This window comes from Perissodus microlepis, chromosome 11 (assembly GCF_051167445.1).
Source record: "Perissodus microlepis isolate ML-2025 ecotype Zambia chromosome 11, ASM5116744v1, whole genome shotgun sequence".
Classification (NCBI taxonomy): domain Eukaryota; kingdom Metazoa; phylum Chordata; class Actinopteri; order Cichliformes; family Cichlidae; genus Perissodus; species Perissodus microlepis.
The window spans coordinates 7,437,812-7,458,333 of NC_140471.1; the positions used below are offsets into that span (position 1 = coordinate 7,437,812).

At 40.4% G+C, this 20,522-nt stretch overlaps 1 protein-coding gene across 4 annotated transcripts in view; it reads right to left on the bottom strand.

Annotated features, from left to right (window-relative positions):
- vps13b (vacuolar protein sorting 13 homolog B) overlaps nt 1-20,522 on the bottom strand; it is a 298,568-nt gene that overhangs the window by 19,506 nt on the left and 258,540 nt on the right. For all 4 annotated transcript variants that reach the window (XM_084942710.1, XM_084942712.1, XM_084942711.1 and 1 more), the window contains 5 exons: nt 10,480-10,635; nt 7,251-7,517; nt 3,725-3,808; nt 3,352-3,527; nt 501-671 (listed from right to left, as the gene is read on the bottom strand). In XM_084942710.1, the coding sequence (XP_084798836.1) occupies nt 501-671; nt 3,352-3,527; nt 3,725-3,808; nt 7,251-7,517; nt 10,480-10,635 (854 nt within the window). The remainder of the gene's footprint in view (nt 1-500; nt 672-3,351; nt 3,528-3,724; nt 3,809-7,250; nt 7,518-10,479; nt 10,636-20,522) is intronic.

A 20,522-nucleotide genomic window follows, 5' to 3' on the forward strand; every position in this document is an offset into this window, starting at 1 on the left:
AACCAAATGCAAGACCCTCTCACTTGTGTGAGAAAGTGGGACTGTGACAGGATGACAGCCTTAATCTCCGGTCTGTGGGGACAGCAGTGGTATTGCTGCTAATGTCTGATGCATGGCTCTGCATTGTCTTTGCAGTTAACCGTTTTATTATGAGAACAAAGAGTGAGCAATAAAAAGAAGCTTCTTTCAATAAAGGCTCGCTTGCACAACTCTCTGCTTTGAGGAGGAATGCTGTAAGAAGCTAAGCATTAGAAAAATAACACACTGGTGGGCTGCGTATTATGAAACTTTAAATTTAATGCTAGCCACAAAAGAGCCATGACAGGGATGAAAAAGAGTTATTGATGCTACTTATTAAAAAGATCACGAGGTGTCTTAATGAACAGAAAGAAAACTGTTTTTAAGTAGAGAATGAAAAAAACCCCATCTGCCAGCACTTTGTACCCTTGCAAACATATATCCCACATCAAATCTGCCAGGCAGTGCAATGCAAAGAGTACCTGTCAGCGTCTTTGATGACATAAGGCCATGGAGGCTCATTGCTTATCTTTGGACCATAGAAATCAGCCAAGATGTTTTCTGGGTTGTCCTCGTTTCCAGTCTTATTCAGTATCTGCTTGATTAGGCTGGTGGAGATGGGCACAGCGCAGTGCGAAGCATCTTCATCTTCCCTAAAGAGAGAAAGCACAAACATAAAATCATTACAATTTCCTCAAACAGCGTGTGACTGTGACGTGTGTTCATCGAGAAAGTAGACACCCTAGATTTGATAAGACACAAGAGACAACTCAAAGATTAGGAGATATCAAGTTCAGTGAAAGTGTGATAAAAGTAAATAAATAAAGGCACTGCCTGTGACACAAAATCATTTTTTCCCAGCAAATCTGGCTTGGCAGTATGTTATTTTACACCAGAACAATTCAAATATACTTTATTTCACTATAAAACAAGACATCCTTTGACAACATTTGACTATTCCCATTGTTCTTTTCGATGCAATTAAAGTGACCCCTAGCTACACTCCACTTTTGCCCTGAAACCTTGAAGCGGGTTCAATCTGCCTTTTGTTATGGACTCCTCTTCATGACATGCAGTCTTGTCTTACAAACACTCATAGGATCAGAGAAAAAAAGCTAAATGGCAGTAAATAATCCCACTGAATACCTAGGTCCCAGACACTGGTCAATTATGGCTTTGCAACAACAACAGAAAAAAAATCCAACAGTTTAATAACTTCTTCTCTTTATCTGGGCAGCATCCAGTTCCACTTGGCCAAAGCAAAGCAGCCCCTTACCCCAGAGCAGTAGTTTATTAATAGAGCCCATTGTGCTATAAAGGGAACACAGGGGCTATTGCTTATGGATCTGGGGGAAGACAGACGAGAGGGACAAGGTGTTGACGGGAAGCTTCTCATCCAGAGCAGTTCCCGAGGGGGAAAACTGGAAGAGGCTTCTGATTGTAACTCTTGATCTTCTAATGTGGTGGCCAGAACGAGGAGAGCAGGACATAAGAGTTCTGGTTAAGACTTGTCTGTGTCTCTTGTGCGGAGACCACAGCTCTGTTCTCTACCTCGTCCATTAAAGCCCACAACTATGCGTAATTACAGGAAGGAAAGATGAGCTGTTGACCAGCGAACAGACTGGATCTGTCCTAGGGGTTTGGGGTCGGGGGGAAGGGGGGCCTTGTGTGCATCTGTACAAAATGTGTGTATGTTTACAATTGTGGCTTATGAGAATGGAGAGGGATGAGGGATGGATTGAGCTGCGGGGGACAGGAGAGGAGAGTATGCAAGTTTGTGCGGTTTGAAACGGTTTAGGCAGCGGACGGATCGTAAACACGAGGAGCATTGTGGTTGCAATCTAGAAAGACAAGACACTTAGTTCTTTCTGAGCTTGCTTTTTGTACAACTGAAAAGGATTTATCTTCAACAGCAGGGGCCAAATACATTCCCAGTCACTGTACAGCCACTGCGGTTCCTTTATGGCAGCTGAAATCAAAACAAACTTTGTGACCAGATATCTAAACACAACAGTTACAGCAAAAAAAAAAAAAAAAAAAATCTCTCAGGGAGAGTCAATTACACTCAACGTTTACTCTGTTTATTCAGATCACCACCACTTGCTACCAAAAGGTTGACCCCCCCACCCCCACCCAGCACCCCCCCCCCCTTATTGTATTTGCATAAAACAACTTAAATTACATTTGGAAAGATAACAAATATAGTAGAAGCAACAACAAAACAATATGTGCATGTGGTAGCCATTTCCCTTGGGGCCACACACACTGAAACATAAACACTTCTGTTACTGAGCGACACCATGCGCCAAAACACATGCCATGTACATATATATATGACATGAAATGAGGTGTAGTGGTGATGCTAGATAAAACAGATAAAATACAAATGAATTTCTTAGCATTTCTTTGATGGACTTGGCTACAATGATAAATTGCACAGTTATTGGTTTCTTACACAGAGGCTATGGGAAATATGTGCAAACACATAAGGACAAACTGGGGCGAGTAATAGGCGTAGCAATGATGTATGTGACAGCCTCTGCCCATGATGAAGTGGCATCTGTCACACTTACACTGGCACATTTCTAACCAAGACAATGACAGGCACGGACCACACACAGACACAGGGCTAGTGCGCATACATTTTTTACCTCATGCAAACGTAGACATAAAAAAGTATTATTTCTACACACACAAACTACTGGAAAAAAAACTGCTTTGCTGGGGCTTTATCTAAATGAGGTGTAATGATGGTCCCGCCTAAAATGTCAGAATTGAAGCTATGTGTCAGCTGCTGCCAAGGTGGCTTCCTCTGTGTGTTGGTTCTGTGTGCGTTCCCAGTCTATGTGTGAAAATTATATCTCATGCTCCCTGAACCACTCTTTCACAATTTGAGCTTGACAAATCCTGCCACTGTCATGAGAAAGAAAAATACACTGAAAAGCCCTGTCATTCAGTATTTTTAGGCACATAAAGTTGCTAAACCTACACCTAAAAACCACTGGAAGGTGCTCACCTATTTGCCAAGTGGTGAGGTTTTTTTTTTGTCTAGGCAGTGCACAATAAAGGCAGTGCAAAAGGACTAAAACAACTAAATTGGCCTCTGAAAATGTCTGCTGGAAGAGAATAGTTTTGGTTAAGACCAAATGACAAGAATATGAGGTTAAACTGCATCGTAGCAAGAGCCTACCACCATCATTAGGAGTGATGTCAGATGTGCAGAAATTGTAACATGTAACATGTTTGTGAAGCTGAGGTGTGTTATATAGAAAAGGTATTAGACATTACTTGAACTACTACGTCCTTTTTTGGACCAATGCATTTTTTTTTTACCTGGCTTGGAAAGTGAGATGGTGGGTGAGGTCAGCTTCCGTGTTTAGCAGGGGCTCCTGGTGACCCTGTCCACGTATTAGCTGGCTTTCTCGCAGTCCGAGGCTCCTCTTCTCTATATGAACGATTAGAGAGTCCGGCAGGTGGCTCCTCATGACAAACAGTGGACTGAAAACCACCTGGAACATGGTTTTCATACAGAACAATCAATGAAAAGACAAACTGATGAGAGCAAAACTAAATCAGGAAAAATAATGATTACACCAAAAATGTAAAGTTCTTAATCTTAAGTGTTGGATAATTACTTAGTTCCCAGAGATCGAAACAAAAAGGTTTAAAATATTCTGTAACAGTAAATATTGTAACAGATGCTCACCACTCTTTGCTGCATATGAGAGTTGGGTTCGATTGTGATCAGAGTGCACAGAACATAAAGCAATGAGCCATTAGAACAAGGCACCTGAAAGGAAACAAACTAGCTGTTAGAAGATATCAATACCAAAGAAGCCTGAAGGATTTTCAACAAACTTGAAATGACCTTGACTTTGATATTTGGTCATATTTGAACTAGATGCTCATATGATATGAATTTGAAAATTCTATGTCGCCTCATTCTTGATCTATGTGTTGGGTGTTCATGCCACCCGCCTGGCTGCCTGCCCACCCAGTGGGATGATGACACTACCCCCTGAGCCTTTTATGACTGATGGGTAAAGTTGCAACGCTGTGTAAAATGCAAATGAAATAGAAAGCAATAATTAAGAAATCTCATAATCTCATATTTTATTCACAACAGAACACTGAAAACATTAAATGCTTAAACTGAGAAAATGCATCATTTTAAGAAAAATATTGGCTCTTTTGGAATTTAATGGCTACAACACGTCCCAAAAAAGTTAGGAGAGGGCAACAAAAGACCGGAAAACTAATCGGTACTAAAAAGAAACAGCTGCAGGAACATTTTGCACTAATTAGGTTAACTGGCAACAGGGCCGTAATGTGAGTGGATACAAAAATGCAGGATTTCTCAGAAGAAAAGATGGGCTCATTATGCAATCTGCAAAAAAATGCATCGATAAACTGTGTAACAATTTCAGAATAATGTTGCTCAATGTAAAATTATGAAGATTATGAATATTTCATGCAGTATCATCAAAAGAATTAGAGAATCATGAGAAATCTCAGGGAGCAAGGCAAAAGGTTGAAAATCAATAATAGATGCCTGTGTTGGTTAGGCCCTCAGGACGCGTGGCAATAAAAAAAAGGAGTGATTCTGTCATGGAAATCACTGCAGGAGCTCAGGAACACTTCCAGATTCATTTTCTGTGAACACAGTTTATCGTGCCATCCACAAACACAGGTTAAAACTCTATCACGCACAGAAGAAGCCATATGTGAACATGAGCCAGCAATGCCAGTGTCTTCTTTGGGCCAAAGCTCATTTAAAATGGACTGAGGCAAAACTGCTCTGTGGTCGGATGAATCTGATGATATGTGGGTGCATTATTACCTATAGAATTGGTACCTTGCAAATCTGGAAGGGCAACATGAATGCTAGAAGGTTTTAGAGTAACTTATGCTTCCATCCATATAACCTCTATTTCAGGGAAGGCCTTGTGTATTTCAGCAAGACAATGCTAAACTGCATATGCATCTACTACAACAGCATGGTTTCATAGTAAAAAAGTCCGGCTGCCTGCCGGTGCTCCAGATCTTTCTCCAGTTGGCAACATTTGACGCACCACGAAATGAAAAATACGACCCAGAAGTCCAGCAAATTATCTATTCAGTTCCCAGACCTTTACAGACTGTTGTTAAAGGAAAAGCGGAAGCTACCCTAGTCCAACGTTTTTGAAACCTGTTGCAGCCATCAAATTCAAAATGACCTTTATTTTAATACTTTTTTAATAATAACCTTTTTTTCTAATAATGGCACATGCTTGTATTTAAAATTTACACAGTACTCCAACTTTTTTTGGGGGGGGGGGGGGGGATTTGGGTTATACTATACTAGAGTGGATGTAGTATTTTTAACACTTGCAATCTATTCCAGTTATTGTAAAGACTACAGACAATAGACTGAGAAATCAAGGACACTAGCAACCAAGGACACTTTTTGTATGGTTAAGATGTAAAATATGAATAAACTGGATAAACTTAATGCTTTTGCTCCTTTTTACCCCCTGGCATGATATTTACTGCCTCCATCAATGATGTTTTGTCCTAAAAATCTTTGTTTCTTGGCTTCTTTCAGCAGTTAAATGTTAAGTCTCCCTAAAGCCCTGCAACACAATACTATGGCTGTGAGGACTGACAACTGGTAGTGCCAGATAGTGGCCCATTACAGTCAGTTAAATCTTTGCAAGATTTAAAGGCTGAGAATGTGCCCACCAAACACTAAGCACTCTTAATGTGTCACTGGTGTTTGTCCCATTTACTCTTCACTCCTCATTAAAGTCTTGGGATGCCAAGTCACATTACAAGCGGTTTAGTTTATGACAGCCTGGGGACTTCATTTACTGGTAGGGTCAGCAGAGCAGAGCAAAGAGACAGGGTGAACATTCAGTTTTAATATACAGACCCTTGCAAAATAGACTTATTTGGATGAGGGAGTAAAACTTTGGCAAACAGATGCTCTACAGTGATCAACTAAAAAATGCTCACCACTGGGATAAAGTCGCGATGACCTTCTGTGCTTTCTCTAAAGCTCACATGTTTAAAAAATGTTGAAAATAAGATTTAAGGATGAGGAAGATGAGATATGAAAAAGGAGATACCTCAGATGGATTACTGATACAGGGAATCATCAGGCAGATTTTTTTTTAAAAAGAAGACAAACTGAAAATGGAGGGATGCAGGACAGGTGGACAGGCTTGATGCCAGACGATGAAGTAAAGAAAGGAGTTAACTAGAAGATAGATGAGTGAGCCAGTGTGTGGGCGAGAGGGTAAAAGGCAGGGAGGAAACAAGTGAGTGAAATAGCAGGAGACAGGCACAGATAGAGAGATCTAAGAACCCAGCTACTAGTTCAGGCAGCTCTCTCATTTGGAGCCAGCCCTCCAGATGTGCAATGAATCGCTGATCCTACGAAAAAAGATAACAGTGCATGCTGGAGTGCAGTCAGAGATGTTCAGACCCCCTTTTCCAAAACACACACACATACACAGGAGCTGGAGTGGTAGATGGCTAGCTGTTAACAGCGTGAGGCTTATAAATAAAAAAGAGAGAGGCAGACAAAGAAAGACAGTACAACAAAAATAAAGAACAAATACAAGAACAGCAGGGAAAAAAAGCACAAGAAAAATAAAGAGCAAGCGCAAGAACAGCAGGGATGGAGCTGGCGCTTATCCAGTGGTGTGAAAGTGCCTTCAAAGCCTTTCCCTGTGCCCACATATCAGCTAGTGTTTCCTGTCTATGGTTAACGTTGTTATGAGAGAGCATAAACAGTATTTTCTACCTCTCAACATGGCTGGGTTATGGGTTGCAGGGTCTTTGTAAGCCTATCTGAGGGGAAGATCTCAATCTGTTCTCTAACAGTGAGTAGCAGCATGGATGCGCTGCCACTGTGGCCACCCAGGAGAAGAGGATCCGGTCACAGTTGGTGGTCCAGTCACTGGCTCCAAACATGTTGTGTGGATGGAGAGCCAGTCAGAAGTAGTGGTGTGAGCAATGTGTGAGAGAAACTTTGTGTGCATGGCTAGCACATTCAACAGCTTGCAATTGGACACACACGCGTGCTCCAGGCACGCATGTGCATTTTAATCTGCTAGTATGCACACGCAACAAATTGTAACTGATGTAGCTTCTGATCGTAAAGACATGTACAGACAAGACTCTGGGAAACTAAGTGGGAAGCTTTACTGGACATGTGGAAGGCTTACTTAAAGTTCTACTTGTGTTACCTGTACAACAAAGCTGCTGCTGCTCTTATCCCTCCGTTCCAGCTGAACATCCTGTGACCACTCATCGTCTCCTCGAGCCCTTACACACAGCTCTGTCATCTCTGCATCCTCCAGCACATAGGATGGCAGCTTGGCTCCTGCTTCCAGGCAGTCGCAGTATTCCCTGACTACCGTCTGGCTATCGGGCCCCACGTAGTGCTGCACCACTCGCAGCTCAATGTCTTGAGTCAGGTAGCTGCACATGACCTGCCGCCCACAGATTATTACCTGGGGAGAGGGTTGTATGACAGAATTGTCCAAATTAGAAATAAAGATGTTTAGTGCCTTATAATTAACTTCTATAATTATGAGATAAGTTTTACAAACATGTCACTGGGAATGTAGGAAAGTCACGGTTTTCAAAAAGACGCCTTCCAACTAAGATCAGCTTTGACTTCTACCTGAATAATTTCCGATTTCCAGCTGTTTTATAAAGGGTAACTTTCCTCATTGCCTTACAGTTTAAGATCACTAACAATTCATATACATCCCCCATTTTTACAAGTTTTGGATGTTGTACTAAACGGGAATAAAAAAAGAATGTAATGATAACATCAAAACAGAGAAGTTAAGAGGTGTGTTAAAAAAACTTTCTCTTTCTTGCAGTATTTTTACTTTAAATGATGTGTAAACCATTGCATTCACATCTTAATTTGCATTTTATTCCACATCTCAAAGGTGACACACAGACACACACCCTTACATCAGACAATCTGTACTGAACGGAACGGAAATGACTTATGTGTGAATCAATGTAAACACATAACTGTACAGAGTACAGTGTGTGTGTGTGTGTGTGTGCACATATGTGTTTACATTGATTCACACATAAGTCATTTCCGTTCCGTTCAGTGTGTGGAACATCTTATTGTGTTTTTTTAAAAAAACTTGTAGTATATGCATGTGCATGGAAAACCTGGACTCCCAATTAAAAAAAATAAAAATCAGTGAGTTAAAAAAAAACCCTCAATCCAGTTGAGTTCTGACTGGACCAGCGATTCTGTTCTGTTTCACTCTGTCTGTAGATTGACCTGTTTCATGATCCAATTTGGGCCAAGCTTTAGCTGTTGGACAGATGACCTCACAGCTCACTGACTGTAAGGTGCCCAGGTCCTGTGTCCACAAAATAAGCCCAAATCATCACCCCTCCACCACTGTGCTTGACAGATGGTAAACCAAACACAACCAAATGTGTCATCCTGGGCATTGGGACCAGACATCTCAACATTGGTCTTCTCTGTCTAAAGGACACGACTCCAGAAGTACTGCAGTGTGTTCAAATGCAATTGAAACATAGTAACTTTGCTACCATGTTCTTTTTCAGAGAGAAGAGGAGAAAAGAAGAGGCTTTCTCCAAGCAACCCTAACAAACAAACCATACGTGTTCAGTATTTTTCTAATTGTGCTGTCACGAACTTTAACCTTTAACATGCTAATTGATGTCCGTAGAGTTTGAGATACAGCTTTTGAAGGTTTTTTTGTAGTTCTTCAAGCACTGCACTGGGTGAATTTGCTGGGATGTCTGCTTCTGGGAGGATTGCGGCAATGAATGCTTCGGAGCTGCCAATGATCAGTTAAACAAGACCATTTAATTAACAGCACATGGCTCGTAAGTCCTGTGAAAAACTCTCTTTTCCATTTAACTATATAGACAGACTATCATATCAGCACATACCAAAAATGAGAGAAAGCTGGTTTCATAGAGAAATTTTTTTTTGTTTCACCTCTCTTTTTGAACACACTGTAATGGAAACAACATGAAGCTTTACTCACTGTTTCCATGTTAAAGATGAACCACTGATCAAAAAATAATCAATGGCTTAAGTGATCCTGACAGTAATTTTCAGTAGCAGGCCTAATGCACGTGCTTTTACGAGTGTTCTCCCACTCACGCATCCATGTGCAGACGCATGTGCGTATGGGCTTGTATGAGGGAGATTAATATAAACTGCACTTTATAAACTTTTTTAACAATAGGTGCCAATATGTACACTAAAAAGGTGAAAATGAAAAGACCATAGAGAAGCAAGAAAGAGGGTAACGGAGAGGACATGGTGTGGCGCTGAGGACGAACCCCACCCTCCCAAAAGAAAACCCAGACTGAGGTATACTCATGCGTTTCTCTGTAGTGGCAGCTGCCGTCCCGTTCTGGGGTTTTTGTTGTGAATTGGATATGACCAATGTTCATACTCTATCACTGCATCCAATGGAAACAAGATGTAATCAAAGTTTGGGACAGATGGTAGAAGGAATGTGAGAAGCCGAGTCTGTTTTGTCTGGAGGATGAGTGGGAGATGTGTGTGACACTTGACACTGTTTACATAACAAAGTGTCACAGCTACAATCTGATGGCATCTCTGCATTTTCAGGAATATGAAGACTCTGCTTTTTATTTGTGGAAAAATTCCAGCATGATTCATTCCTTTTCTTAGAGCGAAAAAAAAAAAAAGACAGTTGGTGTATGTATTTGGTTTATGCTGGTTTATGATTTGCTGTGATCTTCTCTGTGGATTGATGGGACACATTGTGTTTTTGGATGGCTTAAAGTTCATAAGCTTTTGTTTTATTGCTCTAAAACAGATTACAAAAGCTGACAAAGACAGTCTGTTGTTAGCTAAGCAACTACTAAATCATAACATACAAAAGTAGGGGAAAAAAAAGGAGATTAAAAAGCACTCATCCTGAAATGAGTGCTGGGAAAAAAGCCAGGCTTTTGTGTCACATAGAAGAAATCAACAGGCGTAATGCAGCAAACATGTTCCTGCTTTCAGTGTAAATGTTTAACAGGTTAGCAGCAAGATAATCTGCAGATCCCTATATTCTTGATTATGTTGAGAACTCTGGTCCTGTTTTGTTACTGCGGTGTATCTGGAGCATAAATCATTGCTTGTGAATTATAAAGAGTCTTGCGCCTGGAATCTTCTACAAATTAAATCTGGGGGTTGGTAATGCTGTTCACCATCTTTCCTTTTATCGCTGCAGTTAATTATAAAGATCTGCTAAAATCTATTCACATTAACTCTGATCCAACGACAAGAAAAGTAAGATGTTTAACTTTCTGGAAGCCTTTGACCTTCATCGGAAAATACCCGCCATAACAAGTACATGGCCAATGAGTAATATTTATTTTATTTAAATCTTTACAAACAAAGAAGTCAGTAAAGGAGTAATTACTAAAAAGTGACAGTACCTGTTTCTGGACACCATTGAGCTGTATGACCTTGATGATGAGAGAGGCGGTGCGTCCTTTGTACTGAATGGTCCTAAGCAGAGTCCCTACGTTGTCCACGCTGAAGGCCTCTGACCAGCGCCAGTTCCCCCATCCTTCGATGCAGATGTGCAGCAGCTGGAGGACAGCACAGAGCAGAACATACACACAAAAACAGAGACAGAAGTTAGCAGACATCAGAGGTTAGCCTTCTTGCCCTTTATTTACCCCGATCAAAAGGCAAGTAAACAACAGGACTCTGTTTGGGAAATTCTGGTAGGGGGGGAAAAGAACAACAAAGTTCCTGTTTACTGTTGCCGAACAGGCCTGCTGCTGCTGGAAGCACAAATGGAAGGTCGCACACAATAAACTGGCTGGTGGAAAACAGCTGATGTGCAAGATTATTACAGCAGTGTGTGTAGTGACCAGATTGTTTGTGCGTGTGTACTTGTGCGGTTGAATGTGGAAGACTCTTTTCTCCACACATCTAAATAAGAGGCACATATTTTGGCCCCCAACCATTTGAGCTGCATATCCATCACTTCAGTGTGGAGCACATCCATGTGTGTGGTTGGTATAAACACACAGGCTCAGGATAACAGTAATAAACAGATGCTTTCCTTTCTTTTGACAGTCAAACAACTTTAGAGTGGTGACAATTTCCCCCCAACCATTTTCCCCATAATTCCTTAAACTGTGCGCCTCGACATGGTAGCGGGGCTAAAAATATGTAAAGAGGCAGCCCGAACAGTGCTGTTTTGCTTTCACCGATACACAAAATACACACTGCAATAAGCTGACTGGGTTTTAATTAATGCATGATGCAGTGATGCAGCATTTACTGGGTGCTGCCTCCACCTAAATCCACAAACATTCAGTACAAAAACCAAGTGGTCTGGCCAAATGCCCATCACACCTGTGCTACAGTGAGGTTATTCACAGACCATCTGTCCACTTCTTATCTGAAGTTGCTCAAAGCTGCATGATAAGGAAACTCCTTTGTCGAACAGTATGATTCTTCTCATGAGATTTTGGTCATAATACAGGAGCAGAATCATAAATACAGAGGGAGATCTAAAGCCTTCTCCCCTTCCCGAGGCAGGGGGGCTGACTTTCTACAGCACCGAAACTCTGTGTCAACCCTGCTGCCAGCACAACATCAAACTAGCAACAGTTGGAAAGGAAGGGGAGAAAACATGAGAAAGACAAAGCATGTCATGGGACTATCAAGACAGATGGGGCGGGGGAAAGCAGCAGAGTGAGATTCGGGGTCAGTGATCCCCCAGAGGAGTAGCGACCAGACTGAAACACTGAAAATTTGAACATTTACACTTTGGGTAGTTGCTTCAACATGCTGAACATTTACTCAATGTGTTTAAAGAAAAACAAATTACTCCTGAGGTCAAAGGGCACGGGGGGACCTTGGTCAAGACCTTATGTGCTTCTCAGCACTGCAGTCTTTTCTTAGTGTTTGAAGACAGATTTCTTTACAATAACATTCTTAATCAAACCCTGAATTCACTCTCTACAAGATCTGTCATCCTTGCTGTCAGCTGCGTGGAAATGAGTTACATTTCTGAGATCTCCTACTTGGTGCACGTACTCAGAGGGGTCTTAACAGCCAGGTGGCAGAGGTTAAGTTTAAGCCTTAAGGTGGAGAACTATATTACCGAACCAAGCCTTTACTACATTACACACAATTTCATAATCAAGCCCAGCTAAGAATATTGTGATCTGAGGAAAATTGAGAAATGAACTGTAATGTGTTTGGCATTCTACTCCCATGACTTAATACTGATACCTTTTCACTTCAAAGCTCACCTCAGGTCCTACAGATTAGAACTCAGTATTTATATTATAATACTTTCATTAGAGTAGACTGGTGACAATAACAGCCCAAACCTTGAAAATCTTGTGATGGTGAAGCCACTGGAGACCTCTGCCATGCGTCGGCACCATGTGTGAGGATGGATTTGCAATTTCAACACTTCTCTCTGCTTTACCTCCTCTGTCCCTTCCTCCCCCTGTCTCTGTGCACTTTATCATGACTGTGGCTCAACTTGACCTTTAAAGAAGAAGTCATAATAACATTTCTCCTCAGACTTCAAACAGTTACTGCTGCTTTTGTTTTAATTCATCATGTCTCTGACTCAAGCAGTAGAAGAAAAAAAACCCCAGCAGTGACACATATGAACTGGATGTGTAAGGACAACAAGAATGAAAAATAAGAAGTTGTTTTGCCTCTCTGTGACGTATTCAACTGTTGTGACACAGAAAACCCAGCCAGCCACATGTGACCGATTTATACACACGGATTAAGCCTCGCCTTACACCAACAGTGTTCAACTGAATAGAGACTCAGCATTTATGGGGAAAAAAAGATTTTATTTAAGGCAAAAAAAATGTTTATTAATCACACTGTTCTTTAATTAGTCAACTTAGCTTAATAATTTGATTTACTTTATGTTTCGTTTTATATAGAATTTTATTGGTACACATACTGTAGGGAGCAAGGTGCAAAATAAAAGCAAAAGACGACTGTAACACATGGAGATGACCCTAAATAGAGAAAGAGCTCATCTTTTATACTTTTTTTTCATATGAGTTGTGGCAACCCCAGGCATGTTGACAAACCATAACAACTGCTTTATAATTTGAAGCTCTCTGACCTCACGAAACAAAATGATGACATACACCCCAGGGCTCGAAATGAGAGTAAAGCCCAGTGATGCAAACTGACAAGATAAGGCCGGTATGCCAAGGTGAAATAAACTGACAACTGAGTAAAAGTTAAAGGGTCATTGTTAACCCTCCACCCCCCGACATGTAACTGTCTCTTATATGTATGTCAACTCTACAAAATATCATACAAAAACCAGAGGTTGTGCTGTAGCCTTCAGTTAAATATGAATCTCATCTAGAAATAAATATTTTAACAAGAAACTCCAACACTCACTTTCAGCAGCTGGCCCGAAGCAGAAGATTTTTTTTTGTCCAAAAACAACTGAAGACCCATTTATTATATTGTGATAATTTCCCAAGATGGGTATTGAGTGTGAAAGAAATGTGAAATTGAAATCTCACCCTCACTTCATTTCCCTTTAATCCTCAGGGGGAGAGTGTGATTATGGCTGATGATGGACATTGCTTCACTCCAGCATATTGGAAGGCTCCAACTATGCTAAAAGAGTGATCTTCATGGGAATAATTGAATGTTTGTGGATGTTAACAAACTATTGCTATTTTCTGACAGCACTTTGATGTACTCTAAATATTCTGCCATGTGTCATTTATGGTGCGTAGATTTTAACCACGGTAATGTCTTGTTTTTTTTTTTAGTTTCCAATAATAACTCTGGCTTCAAGTCACAACATAATCAAAATACAAGCAATTATCCAAATTCCTCGAATTTTATTTGACCTGATAGATAAATAAAACACTTTAAGTAAACATATTTTATAGTCATTAAAATAATCAAACAATTACCAGTCTTGACTGTTTGGAATGTCTATATGTCTTTAGGTCTGACAGTACATCCCGGTTATATCAAAATGATGAGTGACATGTTTGTCCAAATATGCTAATATAACTTAGCAACCGATTATTCAGCTCGGCTCCATGGTGATGACTCATCTGACAGATATTAAAATAGGTTCAGTCACTCTTGCTTGAACTACATTAACTCTGTTTTTTACTCTGACATCTTCGATCATGCCGCTTAAATGTTTTTGTAACTGAGTTGTACTGGTCAAATATGGTTGTTCTGTATTTTTCCAAAAGGACCACACTATTTGGTGATGTCTTACGATTTTTGGGAAGACTGAAACAGTCAGGCTTGGTGAAGCATTTTCTGTTCGGTGTTTTCTTTTCTGCCTTTTTTGGAAACTTCAGTGACAGACTGGATACTTGCTGTGTGGGATGTCACTGTTTCCCCATATATTAAAGCTGAAGTTTTATATGGTTTATAAATGACCACCTCACCACTGTTTACTTACTTTACCACATTCAAGAAAAAACAAAACAAAACAAAAAAGAAGATAAAGCAATACATTCCATCCAAAAAATCCACGATGAGAAGTGCCAGTGCCTCTACACTGAACCGGACTTTCGGGTTAAATCTATTCAGGATTCAACCAAAGTAAATATACAGTGAGGTCCAGTGGTGTTCTACCAGGGCAAGCAAGGCAGGAGTGCTTGTCCGTTGAAATTTAAAAACATTTAAAATCACCGTCATTGTCAAAGTCTACAATCAAGAGACACCTGGAGACACAGAGACCGGCTTGTATGACTTCCAGAGGTATAAGGCTACTAGACGTCTGATAAAAGTGTCAGGATCAACTGTTAAGTGTATCTGTGCTCAGATTCATCCAAATGCTGCAAAACTGATCAGACAGCTCTTCACAGTGCAAATGGAAAATGACCCAAAACTGCAAAAAAGACTCAAAAGTTTCTAAAGGCAGGGAAATTGAGTATTTTTCAATGGCCAAGTCAGTCACTCAATCTCAAAACCAATCCTTATTTTTAAAATGACCTCAGTTCATCTGTTCTATTCATTTGTAAAATATCAGTAAATTTTTAGACATTTGAATTAATTAATGAATTCAAGTTGAATTTGGTTTTATAGTGAACCAGATGAGTATGGTAACATTAGCAAATATCTTGCGTTGAAGTAAATTCCCCAATGCTAAGTCAGTGCAAGTTCCTTTTCTGTTTTAATGCCACAGATGGCCTGCATAAAAAAGGCTTCAAAAACTTTAAAACGACAGGTCTTCACAGGCACTGTGCACCCACTAAACTTAATAATGGTGCTTTGACATATGTTTTCAAAACAAAGAGTTTGGTGAAATTATGACTAATCTGCAAGTAACAGAGAGAGTGGACAGAAGGATGAAAATAAAAACCACACATAATATCACTGAGACCAAGTATGGTCTTAATACAAGATCAACACCATGTAAACGTTTTGAAATCACATCATCCACATTTTAGATTACCATGGAAACTAGATGCAGAAGCCAAACATATGACCAACACATTTAGTGGTGTTAACTTCTGAGAATTACCACCCCCAACTTGCTTAACTGTAAATTATACTCAATGAGTCAATCAAACCATCAGCCTCCCTAATGGGTACGATGTCATGTCTACTGCCCAGTTCATCGCTTAATCTTTTCCCAGGAGAAAATCATTACCAACAAACTTTCCTGTAAAAGACAGTAACAGATCTGTCAGTCACAGCCAAAGGACTGACTGTTAACTTCCTGGTAAACACAGACTCATTGCGTACTTCATATGGCAAACACTCAAGTGTCTGCTTTGATACTGTGGGTGTCAGGACCAACATAGGAATCAATGGCAAACACAAACGGTTAAACATACATAAAATCACTCTCTCTGAGAGAGATTTTTAGAGAGACATTCACATGAATGTGCACACACAAAAACACCATATACCCTATGACCCATGCGCTACTCTAGACAGAATGACTCACTCTTGCCACTATAACCACTATCTGTCTATTGTCCTCAACAGGAATGTGCTTGGGTGCACACAATACAAATTAAGTCTATGTCTGCAGCGGAGATGCAATTGGCATTCTTCGATGCTACACAGACAGGCTGACAAAGCTGCAGTGGTCAATGGTTGTCTCCCCATTAATACCATTCCTTTATTTCATCTCTCTCAGACTATAATAGGAGATCTGAGACATGTGGAGCAGAGGTATCAACACCAGTAGCTTTGCACACAAGGTTCTATAAAAGGCCTGAGGAAGCTGCGGCATGTCTTAGATGGCTGATTAAAATCATGTGAATTCAATGTCATGTGACAAAAGTTTAAAAATAGCTTGACAAGTCTCTGTAGTGCCTATCTTATTTAATATAATACAGACAGAGATGAAAAAAGAGGGATGTGGAACAGAGGCCCGTCTTGTCTGGGGAAATTACTTTGGGACCAGGGAGCTAGCTGGCCACCTAACAAATGAGAAACAGGTTTCTATCCAGACAACAAAACAAAAGAATACGTATTACTTTGTCCTTTAAAAAAAGAATATGTATTAAAAGAGAATTACGACAGAGAAAGACACAACAGCATCCATGCCAGGGCAGTGAGGGCTAACCCATGTAACATGAGGGAATTATGGTGGCTTCACAGCTGTCTGTAATGCTTCTCTCCTCCTTGGCTCCCTCTTTCTGACAAAAGAAGCAAAGCAGCACAACATCAAAGCTCAGATTTGCAAGTCTAAGAAGCGGTTTGAGAGCTCGAAGAAGCTTCAGAGAAAAGACACTGTGTGGGTCCGTGGTTGACAGAAGGGACATTAAGAGATTTATGCTTGACTAACATACTTCAATAGTTTTCCCTTGGTTTTTTACTAAGGCATCTTAGACATGCAGGGCCTCAAGTCTCCAGGAGATGCAGACGCGGCAAGTGCTTGAACCAAATGAAGAGAACTGACAAAAGGAGCTCTGTCTGAGAGGAGAGGATAAAAACCGCACAGCACTGGGATATGTAAGTCAATGTTTAAAAACCCATCAGCAGGACATAAACCTCAGTGTCTATATACACTCACTGGCCACCTTATTACTTAAACCTGCCCATTATGATAAACATCTTATCAGCCAATCATGTGACAGCAACTCAAAGCATTTAGTCATGTAAACATGGTGAGGCCAACCTGCTGGTCTACTGCGATTTTCCCACACAACCAATTCTTGGGTTTACAGAGAAGGATCCAAAAAGAGAAAACATCCAGTGAGCGACGGTTCTCTGGGTGAAAAGAGGCCTTTCCGAGTCTCAGGGTCCTGTGTGATGTGTGTGAGGCCACTTGGATAAAACAGCCACGCAACCCAGTGGTGCTCCTGTGGGACTAGCCATAAAGCACCAGGTGCTGTCCATGGTGCTGAACCCAGAGCAGCACCAGAGGGACCTTAATAATCACAGTCTTCACCTGCACCTCCCCTATGGTCTGCTTTAGTAGAGAATCAAGAAGAAGGCTGGTTCAGGAGCATTAAGCACAGAAAGAGGGGCTAACTGAGGTCAACTCTTTTAGGACAGCTAACCTGTCTGGAGTGATGTCCTCAGCATTGAAGAGCATATTAATTGGATGATGTCCTACCATGGAGGCCACATAAAACCATTACTGTTAGTCGTACAAGTGCATTCAACCAAGGAGCTGATCAAAATAACAAAACTTAGTTTTAGTGCCATTTTGTACAATTACTGCATCCAAAATGTTCCATTTCTCTAGTGAAAAAGAAAAACGAACTGGGACTCACGGAAGTGAGGAGGTTTCATTTGGTGTTTTGAGTGTAATACTAATTACATTTTTGTTTAAGAGAAGGATTTAACGCTTCTGTAATGCTTTAAACAGCATTTTAGTGTAGATCAAAGATCAAAAGGCTTTTGATACGCTGTCAACATTTTTAATGGTTTATATTCTTTATCAGTGTTTAACTCCACCTTATAAAAACATCAGCTGTGGTGAGGAACCCTATTCTGTACCTGAAATCACAGCACAATGGCGGCTGGTATATTTGTTAAAACTGGGATCCCAAGTGAAAAAACTCTGTCATCAACATGTGGCCCAAGGTAATCGAAACATACCAACACGTTTTTCATGTGATGATCAGTCAGTAATGGTTCTGCTGCACAAAAAAGGGTTGCACGCCATTGCTTAAGAGCCTTTGTTGTCATTTCAAGGCCCAGGATTTGATGTAGAGGATGATATAATTGATATAATTTGTAAACTGCTAACACATTGGAATGTTAAAAAAGATTTACAACAGAGATTCCAGCAGCACAGTGCTCATCAACATGGTAATTAAATTAATGTCTTAATATCAGAGGAAAAGCTTCCTTTGGGACAGACTACACAGGCAGTAGAATTATACAAATATACAGTCTATACACAAAGAGTGTCACGAGAGACATTAGTCTACATGAGTGGAATCATAATAAAATCTCCAAGAGTGTCAGTAAGAATGCAAAAACAGACTCCCCTAAATCCTTGCTTGAATTTGGAAGGAAGAACAGGAATGACATATACAAAGACAAAAAGAAAACATGTGGTGAAGGAGAAGTCCGTCTTCACTGTATTTCTCATGAAAATCTTGACTTTGGCAGCCGTGGTGTAGAGCTGATGAATGTAGTACTTTTTTCAAGTTGAACGGAGACCAAAAGGTGGGTTGCAGAAAGCTGATAATGATTCCCCAGAATATATTCAAAGTAAGTGATTTCAAAAAATTACTGGCAACCACTGATTGCCGAAACATTTTTCTTTGTCTGTGCAATGTAACAGGGGCTGAGGTTGAGGTTCAACTTCTTGAGACATACCACTTTAATCACTAATCAAGTGTGCTCCCAACAAACACTGCTGAGGATAAATGTTTCATCCCTCCAGTGACATTTCCTTAAAACAAACACTAACAAAAGCAAAACTTTCTCAACAAAAAAAAAGGCTTCTTGTCCTGCCTGAGAGTTTAAAAAGGAGCAAGAAGGGAAATGGGTTAGAGGAGACATGTATATGAGCCTACTGGATGCTGAGGCATAGAGCACTAATACGCACAGTAAACTGATATACCTTTGAGAATTATTAGACTTGTACACTGGAGGTCCAACTGTTGAAGAAACTGCTGGTGGGATGAAAAGGCAAAGGAAACTTGGAGGTAAAGTGTAAGATTTGTGGTCTGGAAGGAAATTTTTTAACCATTCAGGGAACATGAGATTACTAATCACCTTTGACCTTTAGGTGTAGTGATTAGTGTAGATGTAATTCCTTGTGGCATCTAGATACAAGTAAATCCCCAAAGAACTGTGTTAAGCTGCCTTAAAGGACGCAACAGTGAATTGCTGATGAAATGAGCAAAGTGTATAACTACTAAACACATATGCATCATTATATTCACGAGTATGGATGCCATCCATACAGAGAAATTACAAGAAGTTACAGCAATAGCGAGACAAAAAAAACCCCTTGCAATAAATAAACATACAAACTGGGAAAGTGCGTGAGTTTGGCTCGCATAGTGTCATGTTCAGTGTGGACCTGGCCAGGACTACCACAGAGTATGCACAAAGCTGATCATCATGAAACCAGATAGTGTTAGTGAACAGTATCTGTATATCCAAGTATACAAGTTAAAAGGATAACTTCCAGCCTGAAGAAGAAATGTTACAGCATGACACTGGTTTCAAGCTGGGACAAACACACAAATGTTTAAAGCACCCACACAAATGTTTCAAATCTACCATCACAAATAAAGGTGGACTAAAAAATTATTATTGTTTTACAGAGGAATGTTTAGCAATGTGCTGCAACATCTCTTCTTGTGTAACTCAGTGTTACTAAATGGATAAACTTTTAATTCAGTGTTCATCTCCAACTTTTTATTTTCTTCTCCTATTTATATTTTAAGGTAATGGCTACAAGCAAAAGTCAGTGTGAAAAGATTACCAAACACAGATCTAAGGATAGACAAAGAGTCAGGGTTGTCTTCAGGGATTAAGACGGAGAGCACTCCCTTTTCTTTTAGTTTCCTCACGCTAAGTCTGCAAGTGGGTGAACCTGAGCGGAGCTGAGATGACCCCTCAGGGTCAACTGCAGTTAAAGTGGCAATGTTGGATGAACAGCATGACTAAACCACTTCACTTGAGGGCAGTGTTTCTTAATCACTGAGTCTTGATAGATTCCAGCAAAACACCAGACACATTTTAAGGACGAGATTTGTTTCTTTTGAATGACGAGCAGCAAACAATGAACCCTTCTGAAAACTTAAAACACTTGTACAAAACTGCGACACATGAGCAACAGGGTTCACACACAGACAACTATTCATATATACATGTTCACACACAGCTTCCACTGATGTAACACTGCTCTCTCAATCTCCTCTGCCTCTCTTTCACACACACTCTCACCCAAAATACCACCCTGTCATGCCTGCTTCCAAAAACACGGCCAATCTCACCGCAAACTAATAGTCCTGGGCTGCTATCTTCCGCACATTACCCCTGGGAACCGCACGCA